Here is a 20,937-nt window from a genome sequence, read left to right as displayed (position 1 = left end):
ATTAAACAGGTAATCAAGTGCCAAATGCACCCAACAGTATGCAGCACGAGAAAGCTGGAAGCTGTCATAAAAAAGCGTGACACATCGACACGATGATTATCCAAGCTAGAGGCAAGCTATAATCATAATTCCACAGGACAAAACTAAATTCCAAATTAGCAGAATGAGTAGTGTCTTTTTTAAATAAAAAAAATCTCCCAAGAAGTACTTTGTCGGTTGCAGCTGTGTGGTCATGACTGGACTGGGTAAAGAAGAGGCAGCTTGACAGCAAATAATTTTCAGCTAAGAAAGTTTGACAGGGAGCATTTGTGTCAACGTCAATGGACACAGCACACGGACAGTTCGAAGAATATGACAATAATTAATAGCTTCTCTCTAGATGAACTGTGCTAAAAGATGGAGTATTCCTTGGAACAACCAATATGACCTCTAGAAGAAGTACAGGTTTTACAGGTGTGCTAGCCACAAGGGCATGAAATTGCCATGGCTGTTAAACAATCAACTCTCCAGATGCAGATAAGGTTTAGCAACTTGATAGATATACACATAAGATTATGAAGTGATTTTTCCCCGTAAAGGAAGTGTTGGAAAAAATTTCAAAACTAAGGAGTGTACTGGTTCCAGTTTCAATTTTTCCTGGAAGTTGCAGAAATTCTTGCAAAAACCGAAAAGGAGGTTAGGTTACTCCATATCAACTGAAGCCATGTTTAGATCAAAAGTAAAGCTGCAAAGCTTTTTTGAGCGCAAGCTAACACGGCAGATGACATATTACTCCAGTATTTGCCCCAAGGAACAATTCAGGGTAATCGTTCACCCGCAAACTCAAGTGTCACATTAAGAAGCGAAGTAAAAAAAAAAAGCACAAACCTAGAGTAGGAGCAGAAACAGAGGTGATTAGCTATCTGAAGTCTGGACAGTTACCTTTTGCAGCACAAGTGCAAGGAACAGGAGTCTTTTGTGAAGATGTCCAGGTTTGACTCTATGAATTCTTCCAGACTGCTTGATATTGCCATATTGGAACCTTTCAGCAAGCACAGCGCGAATCGAAAACAACAGTGAAAGAAAAGAGAGTGATTCCTCAAGACTAATTTCATTATTTGTACTAAAAATTACAGAAGTTGGATGCAGGTAATAAGGCGCATCAGAACTAGATAACATAACAACATCAACATATCAACAATGCTAATATGCAGTTTATTCATTTCATTGACTATAGCACCAATCTTACTAATACTGTACATTTTGGTTCCAATCAACTAGAGGGGATTTTCCACAGATAACAAAACCAAAACTATGGAAAGATCAAATGCAGATTAAGTAGCATTGTAGCACTACAGAGAGGGAAAATTACAACCAGGATAAGTATCACAACTGGTGCAATGCAAACTCAACTATGGTACAAGGGCAAAGCCATCATGGAAACAGAGTAAAAATCCTACATGTATTCCCTCAGGACAAGTTGTCTTCCATCTCATGCTAGCTGCTGGTCTCCTCTGAATCAGCAAGCACAAACTCTGTGTACAGGTTCTTCAATGCCATCACCACTGTCATTATAAGGGGACCTAATATTGCACCCTGCAGAGTTACATCAGATGGTCAGCCCAATGTGAGTAAAGAAAATATCAATTCTCAGATGCTCGGTGGAATGGCACTCTAGTACATTGGTGTGCTCCATGTTCCAAGGACTAGAATGATTCCATAAGAATTTTCTGGACAGTAAACAAACAGATGTTGTACAGAGTACAAGTGTACAACACGCACAGACTATACAGAAAATCATTCAACATAATACATTAGTGTCCATTTTTTGTAGCCTAGAAGAAGCGCAATCTTTTCAGATTTTAGCTACTAGATTATTTAAAAGACTTCCGATATAGAAGTTACTTTTAAAAAATCAAACAAATACATATTTCAAGCTTGTAATAGTTATTACTAATTAATCATGCGTTAATTACAGAACTTCACTGATAAGATACGTGGCTGATCAGCCAAAACCCTCCTCAACAGGGCCTTAAAATGTATAACATCATAGGCATGAAGGCCAGATAGAGTATAACTTTTTTTTTGGAGTACAAAAATGATTGGAGTTACACCCATAAATAGGGTTGAAAAGGTATAGATTTTTGGAGCAAGAAAAAAGCAGCATGTATGAAGAGGGGATATAGGTAAAATAGATATGCTTTTGGTGCCCACAGTAGGAGATTCTTTAGTATCAAATGCAAAACGTAAAGCATTTATTCTAGATTATGTCTTCTGATTATCCACACCATATGTAAAATCATACAATTGAACTAACAAAAGTTCATCTTCAAAGCACCTAAATGTTGTCTGAACGAAAATGGTGAAAAACATTTAACCCAACAAAAGTGAATAGATTTGGTATAAAAAGTCAGTACCTCCAGAGCATTGGGGAACAATGCCATGCCACCAATTATGCTAAGGCCAGTGAGATATCCATTGTACCCGGGTATATCCTCCTGAATGACTGTAGTTCCATAATCCATGATTATGAGATGAACCACTGTCACCACAATAGCGAGCACATATCTCCCTTCCATGAGCAGCTGTCCTGCGGCAAATATCGAGGACAACCATGGTGGGAGTATTGGCAGAAGTGCACTGATGATTGCAAACACAGTTGATGTGTACACAAAATGCACCTTGAAGAGCTTGAACAACAGCCATGTCAGGCATCCCTGGAAAATGGCAATCTTGGCAGTGGCTAACAAGACACTACTAATGGCATGGTCGATGACCTCGACGCATCGATCCTTTACTTGTTTTGACAATGGCAAAAGATCAATGACCTGCTCTGTAGCCCCACCTCCCTCTACAGTGATGAGGTAGTACAGCACCCACAAGAAAACCATCAACTGTGACACAAAATTGAGCACCTCAGCTGCACCAGAGACAATGTGGAGAGTAATGGATAACATCAGATTGGCACTACCACCGAGCACCGATGTGCTGCTAGACAGCAGACTTTTTGCGATCTCAGCCCCCTGCAATGCCAGTCCCTTGGCCTTCACCACCAAATCCTCCCTTGTGATTAACAGCTCCCTAAAGAATGAGTCCAGCTCCCTGTAAATGTCCATCCACTCCCTGTTCTTCACATGCTTCGCAATAACCTGTAGCTTCATCGAGTACGGGTGTGGTCCGGATGTGATGAGCTCCTTGCCCTTTGCACCAGATGGGTCAACTGATTGGCTGATCAAGAAATGCCGGAATCCGCTAGTGAAATCGGTAAGGTTGTACTGCACTGCTAACTGATCTATCTGCTCCCACACGGTATCGTAGAGCTTCGCGGAATACTGATCAACCAAGCCGGGGATGTCATTGTCGTCAAGCCACTTCTTGAGGCCAATCTTTTCAGAGTAGTTGCCATTCTCGACATGGGACTTGAGGGACATGACAGCGTCCTTGCCCTCGAGCCCAATCTTGTAGGAGAAGAAGACGCTGCCGGATAGGAACCCGAGTATCATCCCGAGCATGAGGCCGACGGCGACGAGCGTCTTGAGGTGGCGGAGGATGCCGCCGGTAAGGAAGAGGCAGCGGGAGGAGGGTGTTTGTCCGGCGATTCGGGAGGAGGCGGCGCGGGATAGGAAGGAGGAGGGCTTGGGGGATGCGGCGAAGAAGGCGAGGGAGAGGGCGAGGAGGACCAGCGCGGTGGCGGTGCCGAGGCGGTCGAGCAGGAGGAGGAAGAGGAAGGAGGAGGCGAGCCAGCGGAGGAGGCGCGGGAACGACGGCGACGGCGGGAGCGGGCGCCGCAGGAGCGCGGCGCGCGCGTCGGCGAGCGTGGCGCCGCACGAGCGCACCGCGGCGAGCGGGAGCGCGAGCACGGCGGCGCCGAGCCCCCCGCGGAGCGGGGGCTCCCAGAAGGCGACGAGCGCGCGCTGCGTCTCCCTGAGCGGGATGGAGCAGAGCAGCGCCCACTGCAGCGGGCGGAGGAAGTCGGCGAGCAGCCTGTACAGCCCGTACACCACGAGCAGCGCCGTGGCGAGCCCCGCGTGCGCCATCGCGATGTACAGCGCCAGCCGCGCGTCGGGCTCCAGCGACAAGCCCCCGATATCCTCCTCCGCCGCCGACGCCTTCCCCTTCCCCTGCGGCTTCTTCGTCGTCGTCGGCTCCTCCTGCTTCGGCAGCCGCAGCGACGCGGAGCGGAACATCTCCGACCAGGGGAGGTCCATCACCTCCCCGTCCTTGCACGCGCCTCCGTTGGGCTCACCCTTAGCCACAAGCGCCATGTCACCGGCGCCGGAATGCCTGCGCCGCCGACTTCGCCGCCGCCGCCGCGGAGGGCAAGCTCCGCCTCCGGGTGGTGGTGGAAATGGAATGGGAGGGAGGAGGGGATTTGGGGGGTGATTAGCGCGGGTGGGGTAACCATGATGGGAGAGATTAAGGAAAGATTAATTAAATTAAGCGGGGGATTAATTAGGATTAAGATGTCGCGTTTTGGAAAGGGTGGGGAAGGAGACGGGTTAACGCCTTAACGGTGGCTAACCGGGTACTCGCTCCGAGGCTGACGTATGGGGCCCCAAGGGGATGGTGACACGTGGCAACTCCCTTTCTCGTCGTCGGCAATGGTGAGCGTTGCTCTGACAGCTGTGTCTGTTTGGGCAGGAGGATACGAGGTGGACTGTTGATGAAATAGGCTAGGAGGTTTTGCTTAAACTGATTATAAACCATAAGAGTAAAAATAATGAAAAAAAATACTGTTCGTAATTTAAAAGTTAATGAAAAAAATAATAAATAAAAAACTTTTAAAACCAACTCTAGAATTAGCTTTTAAAGTTTAAATTTTTTTATGGTTTATTCCCTTCATTCCAATTCCCAAATATTTATGGAGTTTTTCAAGGAAACTAAAATAAATAAAATTGAGATGTCTAAGTGATTCCAACGATATTAAAACATATATGTCATAATTTTCCAGAGATTGTTATATTTCGAGACAAATTTTAAATGCTAGAAATTACTATAATTTTTGATAAATAGAGTAACACCCTAAAATTAAATCCAGTATATTTTATAGAGACCTATCTCGCACTTGTTATAATTTTATTTGTTGTCAAAAAGGGTTAGAATCTAATATTTAAGTATATTAGCATATGCAACCCAGAAGACACCACATTCATTTCTCGGGAAGACTAGTTCGCAAACGCTCTCAAACTAGGCATCTCACGAATGGGTTTTCAATCGTGTCACAACAAACACACGGGTTAGGATTAAGGTAGGGTTTTAGGGATGGGGGTAGTGATTAGGGAGAAGGGTGGTGTTGGGGAGAGAAAAGAGGGGATCGGGTTTAGAGGAATTTAACCTGAAAAACAGCAGATCGGTGATGGGCGGTGGAAAGGGTGGGCGCAGTTGATCAACGAGACTATATATGCATTAAATCTGCTGATTAATAAACTGTCTAGTTGACAAAACTAATTAAAGTGTCACTAATTAAGATTTAGACTATGCATCAACGGGTGATCAATGAGAGTCACGTGGAATCAGATCTTATAGCTAGAGGGCAGTTCCAACTCTGCTAATTAAACACTCCTTGTCAATTATATGTTTTTAGTCTCATTAAGGAGAGGATGGCAAATCACTGTCACGCATATGCACGTTTCTTTCTTCCCTATCTGTCCGAGACCGGCAAATGCTGTCATGCATATGGGTCCGGTTTACAGTTGCATTATTTTGCCAATATACAGCTGGACGCATCTACGAAGTCTTCAATTGATTTTGGGGAGAAAAATACTTGAGAAGCCTTTTTTTTCCGTTTACACGTCGAACACACAAACACCACTACACACGTAATACCACACTCGCACACTGTAAATATGTTCACTAACACATGCTTAAAAAGACGAAAACAATAATACATCCTTGATCGGTCTCACTAAACTCGTGTTCAAAACCTACATACTTGTGTGTGCGTAAGTCACCACCACAACACTAGTGCTTTTGTAAAAGATGGTATTTTAAATTCAGAGAGCATGCATTTTTATGTATTAAACTACGTATGCCACAATACAACATGCATTTTTATGCAAGCCTCAATGGGATGCATTTTGTAGGCAGCGATTTATAAACAAAGATATCTATATATTTAAAAATAATATTGACATAAGATTCAGTCTGCTAATTTCACATCATATATACTATGGTCAGACAATGCATGTGTAATACTACTTCTCATATGTAGGTCCCACTTGCTCTTGCTCTCAGCCTCACATGACAGTGAGCAGCACTTTGCTATATGGCCTGTGGAGGATCTCAATCCACTATTTTGACCGATTGTTGCCTATATATACTACGGTACTGGTCTGTGATCTAGGATGAAGAGCTGCAAATTTCTACACTAAGCAAAGAAAAGAAGAAGAAGAAAATAAGCTAAAATAATTTTTATACTAGTTAAGTTTGAAATTTGACATTGTCAGCCGCAATTCAAACGAGAGCATGCTCCAAATTAAACACTTTCAACAATAAATATTTCCAGAAAAACAAAACCATCAATATAATTTCTTTTTTAAAGAAATGTTTACACATGGTCTGGTGCGTTGGAAATGGAAATTGTACGGCATGATTGCCAGGTGCGATGCACATCCTCCCAAACAAAAATAATGTACTCCTACTAGCTAGGATGAACATAATCTTCTGAGAATTTTTTACTTAAGGACTAAACAACATCTAATCTTTATCCTCCTTATTTTAGAGATGGTATGCCACTATTGTACCACACCAACATGATTCCAGACTTCCAGCATATACAATTCATATCAGTTGCACCAACTTTCTGGAGCTTTGCTAAGAAAGCTGGCCCCTAACGAACTTTGTCGAAAACAATCTGCATCGTGCTGCTGCTAGTCTTTGGATGCATGGATGTGTTTAATTTATGGGTTAATTTTATCCATGCCATTGCAAGTTTATCGATTTAGAAAAACTACCACTACTATTCACGATATCGGTTGGGTATCACTGATATTTTACAAAATTAAAACCGTACCATTGTCATCACATTTTCCATCCCTTTCGTCTTTTTCCTTCTTCTCCCCATCGAGGGGTTGACTGCAAGGAGGCCGACCAAAGAGCTCTAGCGAAGCGAGCGGCGCCGAAGCCCGGGAGCGAGAGAGGTCAATGCCAGAGAGGGATGACGTGGTGAGGACGGCGTCAGGGACGACAAAGCAGCAAGTGACAAGGACAGCAGCCGGTGCCCATGAAGAACATGGAGGCGGAGCAGCAAGTGACGCCAGCGGCGACCACCATCACCTCTCCATTCACGGTGAGGAGTAGGAGGTGAAGATAGTAGTGGCGCCTAGTTTTAATAGGAATATAAGCATAAAACAAATGATTGAAAAATTTAAAAATTGTTACAAAATTGACCATTTAAGTAGACCGCAGGAGAAAAAAACACAAGAATTGAATAAAATAAAAAGACACAAGAGATACTTTTCAATAGGTTTGGAGGTCTTCCTAAATTTCCTCTAAAATTTATGTAGTCTATAGGATTGTGGATAAATTTTAAAGGGAATGGTAGGATTTAATTCTTGATTTCTTGGTTTTAAAGGTTTTTCTAGCCATTTTTCCTACGGAATTGGAATCCTCTAAAATTTGAACCTTCTTTTACAAATTATATAAATTAAGGCGGCTTACTGTTTACATGATTAATTTGAGTGGGTATGGAAAAGTGACCACGCATGATATACATTAATATTGTAGGGCAATGCTTGCTAGGGCACTGTTTACAGTCGGTCAGTCCCAAAATAAGTCACCCTTTATATATAAATCTAAACACAAACTGTGTCAAGATTTATGTACAGAGTTGATTCTTTTGACAAGGGTGTACTATGCATGCACAGTGATAGTGAGTGTACAGATTGATCTAAAATTCTGAACCATTAGATTTTTATCCGTCGATAGATACAAGAACCTAATGTCCATGTCAAAATCCCATGGCTTCCTTGCATTAGTACATATACTCCATCCATTCATATTATAAGTAGTTTTTTCTAGTAGTCAATCTTTTTTTATCAAGTGTATAAAAGAATTTAACAACATTTGTAACACCAAATAAGTTTTAATTGAATATAACATTAAATATATTTTGATAATATGTTTGTTTTGTGTTAAAAATATTACTATATTTTTCTACTTTTCTATTAGCTTTTAAATTTGACTAAGATAAAAGTTAAAAAAAGAGGTTAGAGATTATAATACGAAACAGAGGTAGTATCAATAAAGGTAGTAATAAAGGTAGTAGAGTAATAAATACAGAGTATAATACTTCCTGATGAAATTTATAGAGATAGATGGGCCGATTAATCTGTGGGCCCTAATTTTTGGTACTATTGCGAACATAGGAGAAGGGTGCATATGGAAAAGTGACCACACATTTTTAACAATTATATATGTAAAGAGGAAAACAACATTACAATTTTGTACTGGCAAAAGAGAAATTACCTCTACAACGGTAGAATTAATTTTTGACTTGCAGGTGATGGTATTCTTTTTCCCCTCAAATCTAATCGTAGTCTGTGGTGGTGGATCCAACACTTATCTTAAGCCTGGCAAACCTTATGTAAGTACTTGCAAATCTACATTTACTATAGAAGCACACCAATTTAACCGATTATAGTCTTATGTAAGAGAAAAAACAATGCTTAAAATATATCGATAAGAGAAAAAACAATGCTTAAAATATATCGATTAAATGATGATATTATATTGTTGATGCGCTAGATTACATTGAGTTCTTTAAGTATTACTCCCTCTATCCCATAATATAAGGCGCGGTTAAAGTTGGCACGGTCCTCAAAATTAATCTTTAACTTTTAATTTCTCATATACTATAAAGTTTGTAGAAAAAAAATTATAACCATTTGAAAGTAAATTTAAATCTCAATCTAATAATATAATTTTTAACAAATAAAATTCATTTCATATTATGCTAACGGTTTGAAATGCGTGCACGACTTATATTATGGGATGGAGGGAGAATATACTCTACTTAGTGTTCACCTAGAAAGACGTACACTAGACGGACCCATGGTCTAGAGTCTAGACAGTCTAGATATTAGTCTAGACGATATATCATACTATATACTATCAACATCAGTGGCGGATGCAGAAAGAAATAGCAGTGGGGTCTGAGCAAACTAAATAGAGTTACAGTCTCCCCTTCAATCTATATATGCTAAAAAATTTTAGTGGGGTCTTCGTGGGGGCTCTCATAGTCTTCACGTCAGTAGTGGGGGCTCGAGATCCCGCCGCCCCCGTGCTGGATCCGCCCCTGATCAACATGACATGTAGATACACTTAACTTGTTTCATATAATATTGGAGAACATGTGGCGTTGTGAAAGGTGTAGCCACTCGCATAGAGCCGTGGGTTGGAGAGAGGAGGAAGCAAGGTCCACGGCGACAACTAGCAGAGGAGAGGTGACATGACTTCATGGCAGCGCGATGTTTAGAGCAGAGAAGAGGGGTTTGGAATGGTGTCAAAAACCTAAGGCACATGGACCTAGGGTGGAACACAAAGTTTTAGATACTACCACACAAATAATGTATTGGTTGCCTAGACCATAGTCTAAATGACAGTTTTATAGTCTACATTTATCTCGTTTTTGTTTAATTGTGTGGTCTAGATAGTCTAGGATCATCTTTAATTGTCTAGACGGTCAAACGGTCTAATTCACGGTATAGGTCCTAAACTAGACGATAACTCATCGTCTAGCTTTTAGACGCGGTCTAGACCGTCTAGACTACGGTATTTGGTTAGACGGTAGACACTACTACAGCATATGGCTGAGAAGATTGATGCCTAACTGTGATAATTAAACACTAATACTCTACTACTGGTACATATAATGGAGCCCTTGATTCACCATTATCATAAATGCTTATGGCAACTATAACTTTTTCTAGAATTTTCTAAAACTTTCTTTAGAACAAACCAGATTTTTTTTTCAAAACATATAGTTATAAGATCCAAAATATGAAATAGAAGTCTTGAGAAAAAAAAATCTTTTTCAGACTCTCGCAAACCGTTTCTATTTATTCAGTGTTTTTCAACAAATTTAAAGGAGATACGTAGCATTCTCTCACTGGCATGTGGCCATCTGAACCACAAGTAGTAAAAAAAACAATTGCGCACTAACACTATAACTCAGTTTGGGGGTTCTGGGAAATCACATCCATTTTTGTCACGAAGAATTGAAGAAGGCATTAAATCATCACAAAAAACCCCTCACAAAACCCTTGAAATTACAAAACAATCCCCAGGTTTCACCCCTGAACTGAACTGAACCCTCCTCTTCCTACGCTCACCAACATCCCCATCCCCTTCCCTCCATCTGCTGCGCCCATCCACTCCACTCTTCCCTCCTCCCTCCCCAACCGGAGCGAGGAGTGAGCTTCAGCTGATGCGGCGGCGGCAATGGGCGTCTGGGACTCCATCCTGCGCGGCGGCGGGGGCGGCGGCGGCCGGCGATTCATCAAGCGCAAGGACAGCGACGCCGGCGAGGCTGGTCAGGACCACCCCTATTTTCCCTCCTCCCTTCTCTAGTTCTTGCGTCGCCGGTGCGACGTTCTTAGGGTTTTTCTTTTTTGTCGGCGAGAGAAGTTCCTGGTGCTATGCGACCGCGTCAATGTGGTAGTGCCATTCTTGGTTCGGTTCAAGCCTTTTTGGTTTGGGTTGTAATTGTAAATAGAAGATGTGCCCTTTCCTTTCGGGTGTTTCTTCGGTTGCTTCATGGAGTGAGAGGCATTGCTTCTGTTCCTGGTCTCCTGGGGGTTAATATGGTCTGTTCTAGCAATTATTACTAGATCTTATGATTAGCAAGTTGTTTCTTCTTCTTTTCTTTTTTTTTATATTTCTTTCGTTCGGGTAAATGGCATAATAATTGTATCTTTTGGCATCATGTTCCTTCTACCTGTGGAAAAAAATGTCTTGATTTGCACACCTCAGAGTCCTGCAGAACAAAAATGAGTAGAGGTGCCATATCCATTTGGTTAAATGTTCCATTTGGGGGGAATTCCACCTTTCTGGTTCTGTTTTGATAACCAATGTGGAACAAAACACATCCTGTTGATTCCATTAGATATATTGCATAATCAACTCTTTATATTTGTTGATTCGATATGCATAGGAAAGAAAAGTGTCATGCTTTTGCCTACTTGCTACTTTTGTCCTTTGTCTTTGCTCATGTGTGAGAAATTCCAGATATCCAATATATGTTGCTGCTCCCTGGTCCCCAGGGTGCTGTGCCCCCTTTCTCATATTGTGATTAGATTGTTTCCATTCACCGGATGACAATGGCAGTCTTGGCATGTGAATGATGTCCTATGCAATAATGGTGCTTTGGTCTCTCATGGGCATTGATTCCATGCGCAGTTTGTGAAATATTATTGCACATAATGTTACTAACTTGCCTTGTTATATGGTATTACTGGCCACACAAAATGGACATACAAGTTTCTTTCAAGTTTCAACTCCTAATCGGCCATCTCAAGGAACTTTTTATCGTGATTATGCCGTACATTTTCTATTGAAGCACTCCATCTTTTGAATAGAGAAGGAAGTGATTCTTAGCTTTGGAAAATAGTAATCATGATGCCAGTGATCAGATTTAATATTTTGAACTATGGCTGCAGGTCAAGAAAGTAATTTCTTCCCATTGACCTAATTGTAAACTTACTATTCAAATCCAATTCCAGTTCCATATTGCTTTGTGACTGAGCACACCTGGGTTTTCACTCCTAACAGGTCGAGCACTGGAGGAGCTGAGGGGTTCACTCTACAATGAATTTCATACTTCAGAAGGGGCCAAGCGCCAGCAGCAGAGGTTTTGCGGACCAAGTGTTGCACTGACATTCAACTTTTTTGTTGCTGTCGGGATCATCATGGCAAACAAAATGGTCTGGATCATCTTTTCACCTATTCTATAATTCTCACTACACTTAGTTTTTTTTTCTTCACATGGCATCTCTTGTCTGTCTGGCAGGTCATGGGTGCTGTTGGGTTTAACTTCCCAGTTGCACTATCCTTAATTCATTACATAGCTGCTTGGGTCCTGATGGCAGTCCTCAAGGCATTTTACTTGCTGCCCATAGCTCCTCCTTCAAAATCCACTCCTTTTTCCTCATTATTTGCTTTGGGTGCTGTCATGTCTTTTTCCACTGGCCTAGCTAACATCAGTTTGAAGCATAATAGGTGAGATTGCTGATTTGATTTCTCCATTTAACAAATGAAAAGGCATATATGCACTATAGGGATGTGCTCAATATTCTGTGTCTTCAGTGTAGGATTTTATCAAATGGCTAAGATAGCTGTAACCCCAACAATTGTAGCAGCAGAGTTTATTCTTTTCAAGAAAAAAGTTTCCCTTCGAAAGGTATATTTGCTAGAGCTTAGAAACTATAAGCTTCATATGCTGTTCAGTATTCAGTTGATCTAATTGTTCTCACAATATTTAAGGCTAGTTCAAGTGTCAAATAATTCAAATAAGAGTTGTTCTAATCGTTCGCAGGTTATCACATTGGCTGTCGTGTCATGTGGTGTGGCTGTAGCAACCGTTACTGATTTAGAGTTCAACCTTTTTGGTGCTTGTGTAGCGGTAGCTTGGATTATTCCTAGCGCTGTAAACAAGATCTTGTGGTCAAATTTACAACAGAGTGGAAACTGGACTGCTCTTGCGTAAGTTGTGATTTTTGTCTGTTTCGGCAAAAACATATTGCATATATCCTTTTCTCCTAACATTCAGGTTCTTTTATCAGGTTGATGTGGAAGACAACCCCAATAACTGTGTTTTTCTTTCTTGTTTTGATGCCATTATTGGATCCTCCGGGCTTGTTGTCTTTCAACTGGAATATCCAGAACAGCAGTGCAATCATGATATCTGCTTTGTTTGGTTTTCTTCTTCAGTGGTCTGGTGCTTTGGCACTTGGGTGAGGCATATTATTTCTATCACATGATTGTTCTTATGTTCTATTGGCACACTTTTTAAACGTGAGATGAAACTGAGAGAAATACAGCTCCACCAAAGCTTGTTAGTAGTTTATGGCTTTATTCTCTGAAACTTTTTGACTCGCTTGCTGGTGCTATTTGCAGCTAGCCAACAATATCTTATATTTCAAATGAAAAAATGTTCATGCATGCCTATTGCCTAGATCATTAGACATGGTAGCATCACATTCTTCATGTCAAATAGACTCATAAAATTGAACTGCAAGGATTTGCAGTATGCCTCTAATTATCTGTTTGTAACTTCATGTTACAACTGATGATTATAGCTGATAGGCACTTAGGCAGTATGTTGACATATAGAATGTCAACTGACAACAGAATGCCTATGTCAGGTTAACATCAGCAGCTTTGCAAAACTCACCCAAATTTGATCCCGAAAAATATAGGACATTGTTCCGTCCATTTATTGGAAAAATGTAGTTTTTATCACTTATCCTAGTTTGCGAAACCTGTGGAATGAACTTAACTATTTCACTGGATTTTGTGTGATGCAGCGCAACCTCTGCTCTTGCTCATGTTGTGCTAGGCCAATTCAAGACTATTGTCATAATGCTCTCTAGTTACTTGGTATTTAACTCTGATCCTGGATTCACCAGTCTTTGCGGAGCTATAATTGCTCTTGGAGGCATGTCAGTCTACACTTACCTAGGGCTGAAAGAATCTGCCAGTGGTGGTAAGAGAGCTCCTTCAACATCCAGGCAAAACTCTCATTTGCTGAAGTCCAAGGTTATTGTAGATGGAGAAAAGCCAGAAACAAGGCCTATTGATTCTGTTTAAGTTGAAGAATTGCCATTTATTCTTGTATTTTTGAAAATCCACTAGAAGCATTAGGTGATTGCATTTGTTGAATATTTGTTGTCAACCAGTTCAACCGACCTCTGAGTCGCATTTGTTGGTTCTTGCTAGCTATGATTCTTGTTTTAGGCGATTTTGGTCAGCTATTGTTTGTAGCTGACCATGTCCGTTGTATATATAGACACATATTATTTTTCCAGTATTAAGCAATTTTGCTCTACTATACTAGCGTTTGCGATGTCACTTGGGTCGTGGAATTTTCTTTTTGTGAATTTGGAGAATGTATGATCTGTTGCCCTGATTGAATTTCATTTCGTTCAGGCTATACACTGAATTGTTCTTGGCTGTGTACATCCGATTGGATGTAGAGGCCGGGTTTATCCCATTTTCTAAAAAAAAAAACACTGAATTGTTCTAACTCACTGTGTTGCTCTTCAAGGAGACTCGTGCTCATACTCACAACATCATATATGCTAGGGAAAATGTACTTCAAAATGACCTAGAAAAATGTACAGAGCATGGCATGCTCCTAGCTGTTGTGAGTGGCACCAGCAAAGAATAGTGTTCAAATGCAGCATAAACGTTCAAACTCCATTTAAAGATAGATCAAATTAATCCACAGAAAAAAAAACGGATCTCCAGAATTTACCGAAGTGAACTGGCATGCTCGAGCATATCTGATGAGAAAGGATATAAAGGACAGGTCGAGAAAAAGTTCAGATTTTCATTTTGAACCAGAAAAAACAAAGTCTGAAGCATTTCGGTTTGCTCATATCCTGAGCACTTGGAACAGCAGCATCAAGATACGAGATATTCCAGCAATGTTTCCTTGTAGAACCTGACATTAAGCGCTCACAACAGCAATTTCGCTCCAAAAACCGGTAACGTGACAAAGGCACGTCCTGACTAAATAAATAATACAAGTTCTGAAAGACAACTGAAACATGCAAAATGATATCGAGTGATCTGAACATATGAAAACTATAAGCTCTGAATACAATTTAAATTTTTAAAAAAGGAATATATTCAGGATGCTGATGTTTCCAGATGGACAAAACGAGATCATAGAGAAAAGTTTTACATTTGAATGTACAAAGCAAAACTAGCCTAATATATCCAAATCCTGGATACACCAAGCAGAAGAACTAGCCAAATATATAGCGATCCGGGAACTGATGATGCATCTGCATTATCTTAGGTTTTGATGTAACTGTCCAGATTCCGAAAAATGCAATGTCATCAAACCTTTTCACCAAGAAATGATCTTGTTGACAGAAACCCTTCGAATGTTTATTACAATGCCACTGGCAATGAATGGAAAAAGGAACAGTGAAAACTGAAAAGGGGCTACTTTGCAGTGATAGGTTATGCATTTTGCTTAACTCTTACAATTTGTTGTAAAGCTGCCAGCCAATATCCAACCTTAATGACAAACCAGTCGCAATGTCCTGTTTCATTCTTACAGTTGCTTCAGAGACATTCAGTATATAGATTGATTGATGCTAATATATTGGCGCCGATATATTCTCTCATTTAGCATTTGGTTACTAGCTTTTTACCATGAGAATAGTGAGGAAGACTGGAGGAATTACCAATCTTTGATTTAAAGGAGAATAAGGACTTTAACCCATTACCCCGAGTCGATCGCCTTTTAATATCACGGTAGAAATTGCAACTGATGTTGTTTGAGGAATGCGAGGAACACATGCAAATTAGTTCATTCCTATGGTGACAGATAAACTGTCAGTACATACAGGTACAACAATGCTGTTATCCTAGTTTTCCTATGAATGAATGCATCAATAGCTATTCAGCTTATCATTTGACCTGCATTAAGGACTGTAGGTTTCTGTTGGGAAGAAAAAGTCTAGATGGTTAATCTTAAACTCAATTGTCACTTTTCCATGTATCGTTAGATTTGGCTTCTAATTTAGTTATCTAGTTTCCAATCGTTTCTATTTGTGTATCTTCCAAATGGACATAGTCACATAGGCATGTTCAAACATACATCAAGAGCACAATAGCAAATGAACTGACACACCTGGTGTTTTGCACCTTGGATCCTTATCTCTGTCATTCCACTGAATCATACACATAGATGGCTGATATTTTTCAAGCTGATTTGCACAGATATTGGATTGGCATCCTGATATTCTGCAGGTATTTCATCAAACATCATAATCAAAATTTCCCCAGTAGCACTTCTGAACACCACCTGTGCATTTCCATAGGGTCACTTCATTGAACTCTGACAGCTCCTCATGGGCCTCCTTTCATCAGAAAATAACTGGGTGATTCCTGGTAGGCATTCCACCTCAAATATCAGCTTGAGCCCAGACATCACTTGCTGCCACAATAATAGCACTGTGCATCAGCATCAGGATCGTGCAATAAGGCAATGTAGCAGTCTAGCACTGCCTGCAAATGAGTTTTCACTAACAACGAGGTCACAGAATCTTGCTATGAATGAGCTATGCCCATATTGAAGAACTGCTTTCCATGCCCCAATGAAACGCTAGTTAAAGAGCCAGTGTGTCAACATTACCTGCAGTAATAGAAAGAAAATTAGTAAGAGGAAAAGCCCTGAAAGTACACAAACGCATAAACATCATCAACCCACAAGAACATGGCATTTGGCACCTTAATACCTGACTTAAGGCATCAGTGCAGATGAAATGCCATCACTAGCTGGCAATAATGAATCCGCTGAATTGCTTTGCTGCCACACAAGTTTTCCAAAATATATATTACTTTCTGGTTTTGACAGAATATCCCATTTCTCCCTTCATATACCTGCCAAGAAATGACTTATCTATGCACAATGTTTCGCCCCTCTCCACTAGGTGGATATGTCCTTTTTTTTTCCCGTAAAAGAAAAGATTAGGTGGGCTAATATTAGTTAATATTGGCCACTCCCAGAAAAAAAAAGTATATTCCCCTATTTCCCTATTACCTAGGTAAATAAATTCCATTCCAAATAGTAGCCTACAAATTGTCAACTGAGAAATAACTACCTCTCTCACAGTTCAGATTTGAACCAGGTCATATTTTGTTTGGTTTGCTACCCTATCAGATTTTGGGGTTGGATTTGGTGTTACCAAAATTTGATAATAGAAGTATTTGAGGCATGTTTGGTCTGTTATTTTACCAAAATCTGCTAACAGAAATGGCAGCAAACCTCACAGGCTCAGAATGCTCCCTAGAAAACAATTCTACACGATGACTCTATACAAGAATGAAACGCAAATCTGCTTTACAGGTTGTTTAAATGTCACAATAGTGACACAATGAATCATGCTATTACACAGGTGGAGCTCCTGATTGCGTAGCAGAAGGTTGATCCGAAGCTCCTGTTTCAATCTGATCCCACATCTTAAGGCATGGCATCCATTTCTTTCCCTTCTCTTTCACTAACAATGCGACCTCATCAAATGACAGCAATACATGAATGACGATGTAGATAAACACGGCGATGACAAGTGCAAAAATGTATGCAGATGTCTTGAACTTTCTGCAGCTGCCGGCTGCATATGCCCCAAGGAGACCAAGCAAGTCTAATACCATTGCTGTCTTCATGGCAAGGAGTGATCTCTTGTACTTGCTTATTGTGTTGTTCAGAAGGAGGATGACCATGACCGTTGAGGCCATGAATGCTGTTGCATTGCAATAGAAGAATACCTTGTACCTTATAGGATGGGTAACCTTGAGGATTGGGTCTCCCGCATAATGGTTGCCTTGGTCACTAGGCCAAAGCCCACCTGGAGGGAGTAGCCCAGCTTGGTATGTGACAGTGACTGCAAGAGTTCCAATCAGCATCAAATCTTTGCGCCATTTGTGTTCTGTTCGTTTCTTATCAGTGCTTCCAGTTGGACCAGTCAGAGTCATGGATCTTTGCTGGCTCTCAAAACCAGAACGGCGCTTCTTCAGTAAGTCCACTTTTTGTTCTGCAACTTGTAGAACCAGGATTTGAATCATGACATATGCAAATACTGCAGCGACGACAAGAATGACATAGATAGATGTCGACACTCTCCTGCAGCTTCCAGAAGCAAAAGCACCCATGAGACTAATCAAATCAACCAGCACGCAAGCGCGCAAAGCATAGGACTTCAGACCCTTGTCACACAGCCTCTTGTTAACAAGCAACAGAATCACTGCCAGAGATGCCATGAAAGCAGTGGCGTTGAAGTAGAAGAAAATCCTGTAACGGCCTGGAAACTCATCATGGAGCACTGGATCGCCTGCTCGGTGACGATCGTTGTCACTCCAGAAGCCACCTGGTGGGCTTAGACCAGATTGATATGTGATGGAAGCCGCTAGAATCGCAAGCATCATCAGAAACTTGCGCCGCTTCTCCAAATCTTTTTCTTCATTTTGCTGCTCCACCGAATCACTTCGTCCATCATCACTCCCCCCTTCAGTTCTTCCGAAACAAAATCTCGTAAAACGATGGAATAAGTTTGGCACATGTTCAATTTTTGTCTTCAGTTGAGTCTTGAGAGCCATGGACAGCAGAACATGAAGCGTGAAATAAGTGAAAACAACAAGGGCCAAGATGAACACATACACTGACGTTGAGAACTTTCTGCTACTCCCAGCAGCATAGGCCCCCATAAGACCAAAAAGGTCTAATGCCATGGCTGTTTGCAATATGTGACGCTTCATGGCACCAACAGTAATCAGTTGACTCTGAAGTAAGATGATGATCACCAAAGATGCCACAAACGCGGTAGCATTGCAATAGAAGAATGCCTTGTAGCGCTTGGGATTGATGGCCTCCAAGATTGGGTCACCAGCAGTATGTCCATTATTATCTTGCCAAAAGCCACCTGGTGGATTTAGCCCAGCTTGGTATGTGACAGTGGCAGCAAGGATACCAAGCAACAGAAGATATGTGCGCAACTTCTCAACATCATCCTTAGCAGTATCGGAAGTGCCTGACCTTCTGTTGTTCACTGGATTTTGTGCTCTGGGAGTAGAGCGCGATTCTTCAGTAGGATTCCTAGTCCCCCGCATGATGAAAGAACCCAGCTTCTGAAGTAAATGGGTCTTCTTTTTTCCCACCCATTCCATGGAACTCTTTATGCAAGGTATTGGCACCATATGCTCGATCCACTGAATACAGAGGTAGAGGAAAACAGCACCAACAAGGGCAAAGACATATATAGATGTATGGACTTCCCTGCAACTCCCAGCAGCATAGGCACCCATAAGCCCAAAGAGGCTCACCAACACACACAACCGCAGAGCATTTGACTTGACAACATGATCCACTGCTGTATTGCTGAGCAGCATGATGATGATGACAAGTGATCCAGCAAATGCAGTGGCATTGCAGACCAAGAACGCCTTGAACCGGCGCGGGTAGTGATCTCGCAGCACCGGGTCACCGGCAAGATGGCTAGGCTTGTTGTCATCAGGCCAGAATCCACCTGGTGGGTTTAGCCCCGCGGTGTATGTCACCGTTGCAGCCAATGTGGCAAGAACCAGCAAGAAGCTGCGATTCTGTTCCAGACGTTTCGTCTTTTCAGAATCCCCAGTTTCTCCCGTCTGACGAGGAGTCCCTGTCTTATCGGTTCCTCCATCTCCATGTATACTCCCCAGAATCTCCTTCCAGTGTTTCCGAATCGTGTAGAATATTTCACACAGCCATTGAGGTGCCAGATGCCGGAAGAATACGACATGGAGAGTGATATATGCAAAGATGCCAACAAGCAAAGCCCAGATGTAGACGGAGGTCCTCACCTCCCTGCAGCTGCCGGCAGCGTAGGCACCCATGAGGCCGAGCAAGCCGAGCACCATGGCGAACTGGAGGGACCGGAGCCAAATGGCGTCGCGGCTCAGCTCCTTGACGAGGAGCAGTATGAGGACGATGAGGGACGCCCCGAACGCCGTGGTGTTGCAGTAGAAGAAGACGAGGTACCTCCTCGGGTAGCTGTACCTGAGCACCACGTCGCCGGCGTGGTAGCCGTGCTGGTCCTGCTGCCAGAAGCCGCCGGGGGGCCCTAGCCCGGCTTGGAAGGTGATGGCCGCTGCTAGGATGGCAAGCAGCACCAGGTACTTCCTCAGCTTCCACAGGAGATCGGCCTCGGAGCCCGCGTCGCACGGATTCTGCTCGGTTTGGCCTTGCTGCGTCGCTTGTGCCGAATTAGCAGTAGCAGCAGAGGCGTTGGCAGGAGCATGGCCATTGCTCCTGCCATTGCTTGGGTTCTCTACAGAGCTCATGGAGTTGAGCTCAAAGATTCCAAGAAAATCTTGGGTTTTCCTCTGAAGATTGTAGCATTGGATGGCTTGAAGTCGTGCAGATGGAGAGATGAACTTAACTACTGATGGTTTGCAAGAAGATGGAGATGAGCTGCTATATGAGCAGGGGTTTGGGTCTTTGGATACACCTCCACTAGATAGAAGAGTGAGGTACAACAAACGATAAAAAATGAAAAAGGAACAAATCCAAGTCAACGGCTGTGTTTAGTTCAGCGCAAAGTTTGGATTTTGGTTGAAATTGGAGATGATGTGACTGAAAAGTTGTGTGTGTATGACAGGTTGATGTGATGGAAAAGGACTGAAGTTTGGATCCAAACTTTAGATCTAAACACAGCCAACATTGGGTTCTCACTTCTCAGCCGTGGACCAGCTCAAACTGGCAGAAATTATTAATGTGTTTGGATAATGAGTTAGGCTGTGTTTAGTTCAGCGCAAAGTTTGGATTTTGGTTGAAATTGGAGATGATGTGACTGAAAAGTTGTGTGTGTATGACAGGTTGATGTGATGGAAAAGTACTGAAGTTTGGATCCAAACTTTGGATCTAAACACAGCCTTAGGAGAGGTGGGATTGGGAAATGGAAATGAATGGATGGATTGGATGAAATGGAGTGAGAAAAATGTATGGCTAGGATTGAAGCTTACCCTTTAAGGGGTGGGAAATAATATCCCAAACCCATTATCCAGACACGGCCTATTAGTATGTTGTTATGTCGTTAGCCGTCGATTAAATCACAGTAATTTTACTCAGTGCAGTCTCATATAAATTGAAGTCAGTTTGGTGGATCATGCAAACAGGTCTGAATCTAATGTGTGCATTAGTTCAAATTCAGAAAAAAAATTCTACATTTCAACCCAGTCTCAGGAGATAAT

General features: G+C 41.9%; 3 protein-coding genes across 4 annotated transcripts; 1 reads left to right on the top strand and 2 right to left on the bottom strand.

Moving 5' to 3' along the window:
• Positions 1-119: 119 nt before the first annotated feature.
• Positions 120-4,363, bottom strand: LOC127776689 (uncharacterized). Of its 2 annotated transcripts, XM_052303196.1 has the most exons (3): positions 2,397-4,363; positions 1,440-1,575; positions 120-1,021 (listed from the first exon to the last, which is right to left on the bottom strand). In XM_052303196.1, exons 1-2 carry the CDS (start codon positions 4,242-4,244, stop codon positions 1,477-1,479), a joined length of 1,947 nt encoding a protein of 648 aa, XP_052159156.1. In that variant the 5' UTR covers positions 4,245-4,363; the 3' UTR covers positions 120-1,021; positions 1,440-1,476. The 2 variants fall into 2 exon arrangements, with proteins under 2 accessions (XP_052159156.1, XP_052159155.1); XM_052303195.1 differs by lacking the exon at positions 120-1,021 and having other exon boundaries at positions 1,172-1,575.
• Positions 4,364-10,296: 5,933 nt separating this feature from the next.
• Positions 10,297-13,904, top strand: LOC127776264 (nucleotide-sugar uncharacterized transporter 2-like). Its single transcript, XM_052302629.1, has 7 exons — positions 10,297-10,510; positions 11,749-11,900; positions 11,987-12,195; positions 12,283-12,376; positions 12,512-12,678; positions 12,759-12,929; positions 13,503-13,904. The coding sequence occupies exons 1-7, from the start codon at positions 10,420-10,422 to the stop codon at positions 13,783-13,785; spliced, it is 1,167 nt and encodes a 388-aa protein (XP_052158589.1). The 5' UTR covers positions 10,297-10,419; the 3' UTR covers positions 13,786-13,904.
• Positions 13,905-15,172: 1,268 nt separating this feature from the next.
• On the bottom strand, positions 15,173-20,720 carry LOC127776263 (uncharacterized). Its single transcript, XM_052302628.1, has 2 exons — positions 16,452-20,720; positions 15,173-16,348 (listed from the first exon to the last, which is right to left on the bottom strand). Exon 1 carries the CDS (start codon positions 20,026-20,028, stop codon positions 17,104-17,106), a length of 2,925 nt encoding a protein of 974 aa, XP_052158588.1. The 5' UTR covers positions 20,029-20,720; the 3' UTR covers positions 15,173-16,348; positions 16,452-17,103.
• Between the last annotated feature and the right edge of the window lie 217 nt (positions 20,721-20,937).

Source organism: Oryza glaberrima, chromosome 6 (genome assembly GCF_000147395.1).
Source record: "Oryza glaberrima chromosome 6, OglaRS2, whole genome shotgun sequence".
Lineage (NCBI taxonomy): Eukaryota > Viridiplantae > Streptophyta > Magnoliopsida > Poales > Poaceae > Oryza > Oryza glaberrima.
The sequence above is the reverse complement of the archived record's forward strand: the minus strand, read 5'-3'. Positions and strand labels throughout refer to the sequence as shown.

Bases quoted from the DNA above. Each gene is read 5' to 3' on its own strand.
- LOC127776264 (XM_052302629.1), top strand. From the start codon at position 10,420: ATGGGCGTCTGGGACTCCATCCTGCGCGGCGGCGGGGGCGGCGGCGGC. The intron at 10,511-11,748 runs GTCAGGACCACC...CACTCCTAACAG, and splicing joins CAGCGACGCCGGCGAGGCTG to GTCGAGCACTGGAGGAGCTG. The intron at 12,377-12,511 runs GTATATTTGCTA...AATCGTTCGCAG, and splicing joins AAAAAGTTTCCCTTCGAAAG to GTTATCACATTGGCTGTCGT.
- LOC127776689 (XM_052303196.1), bottom strand. From the start codon at position 4,244: ATGGCGCTTGTGGCTAAGGGTGAGCCCAACGGAGGCGCGTGCAAGGAC. The intron at 1,576-2,396 runs GTACTGACTTTT...GTAACTCTGCAG, and splicing joins TGTTCCCCAATGCTCTGGAG to GGTGCAATATTAGGTCCCCT.
- LOC127776263 (XM_052302628.1), bottom strand. From the start codon at position 20,028: ATGAGCTCTGTAGAGAACCCAAGCAATGGCAGGAGCAATGGCCATGCT.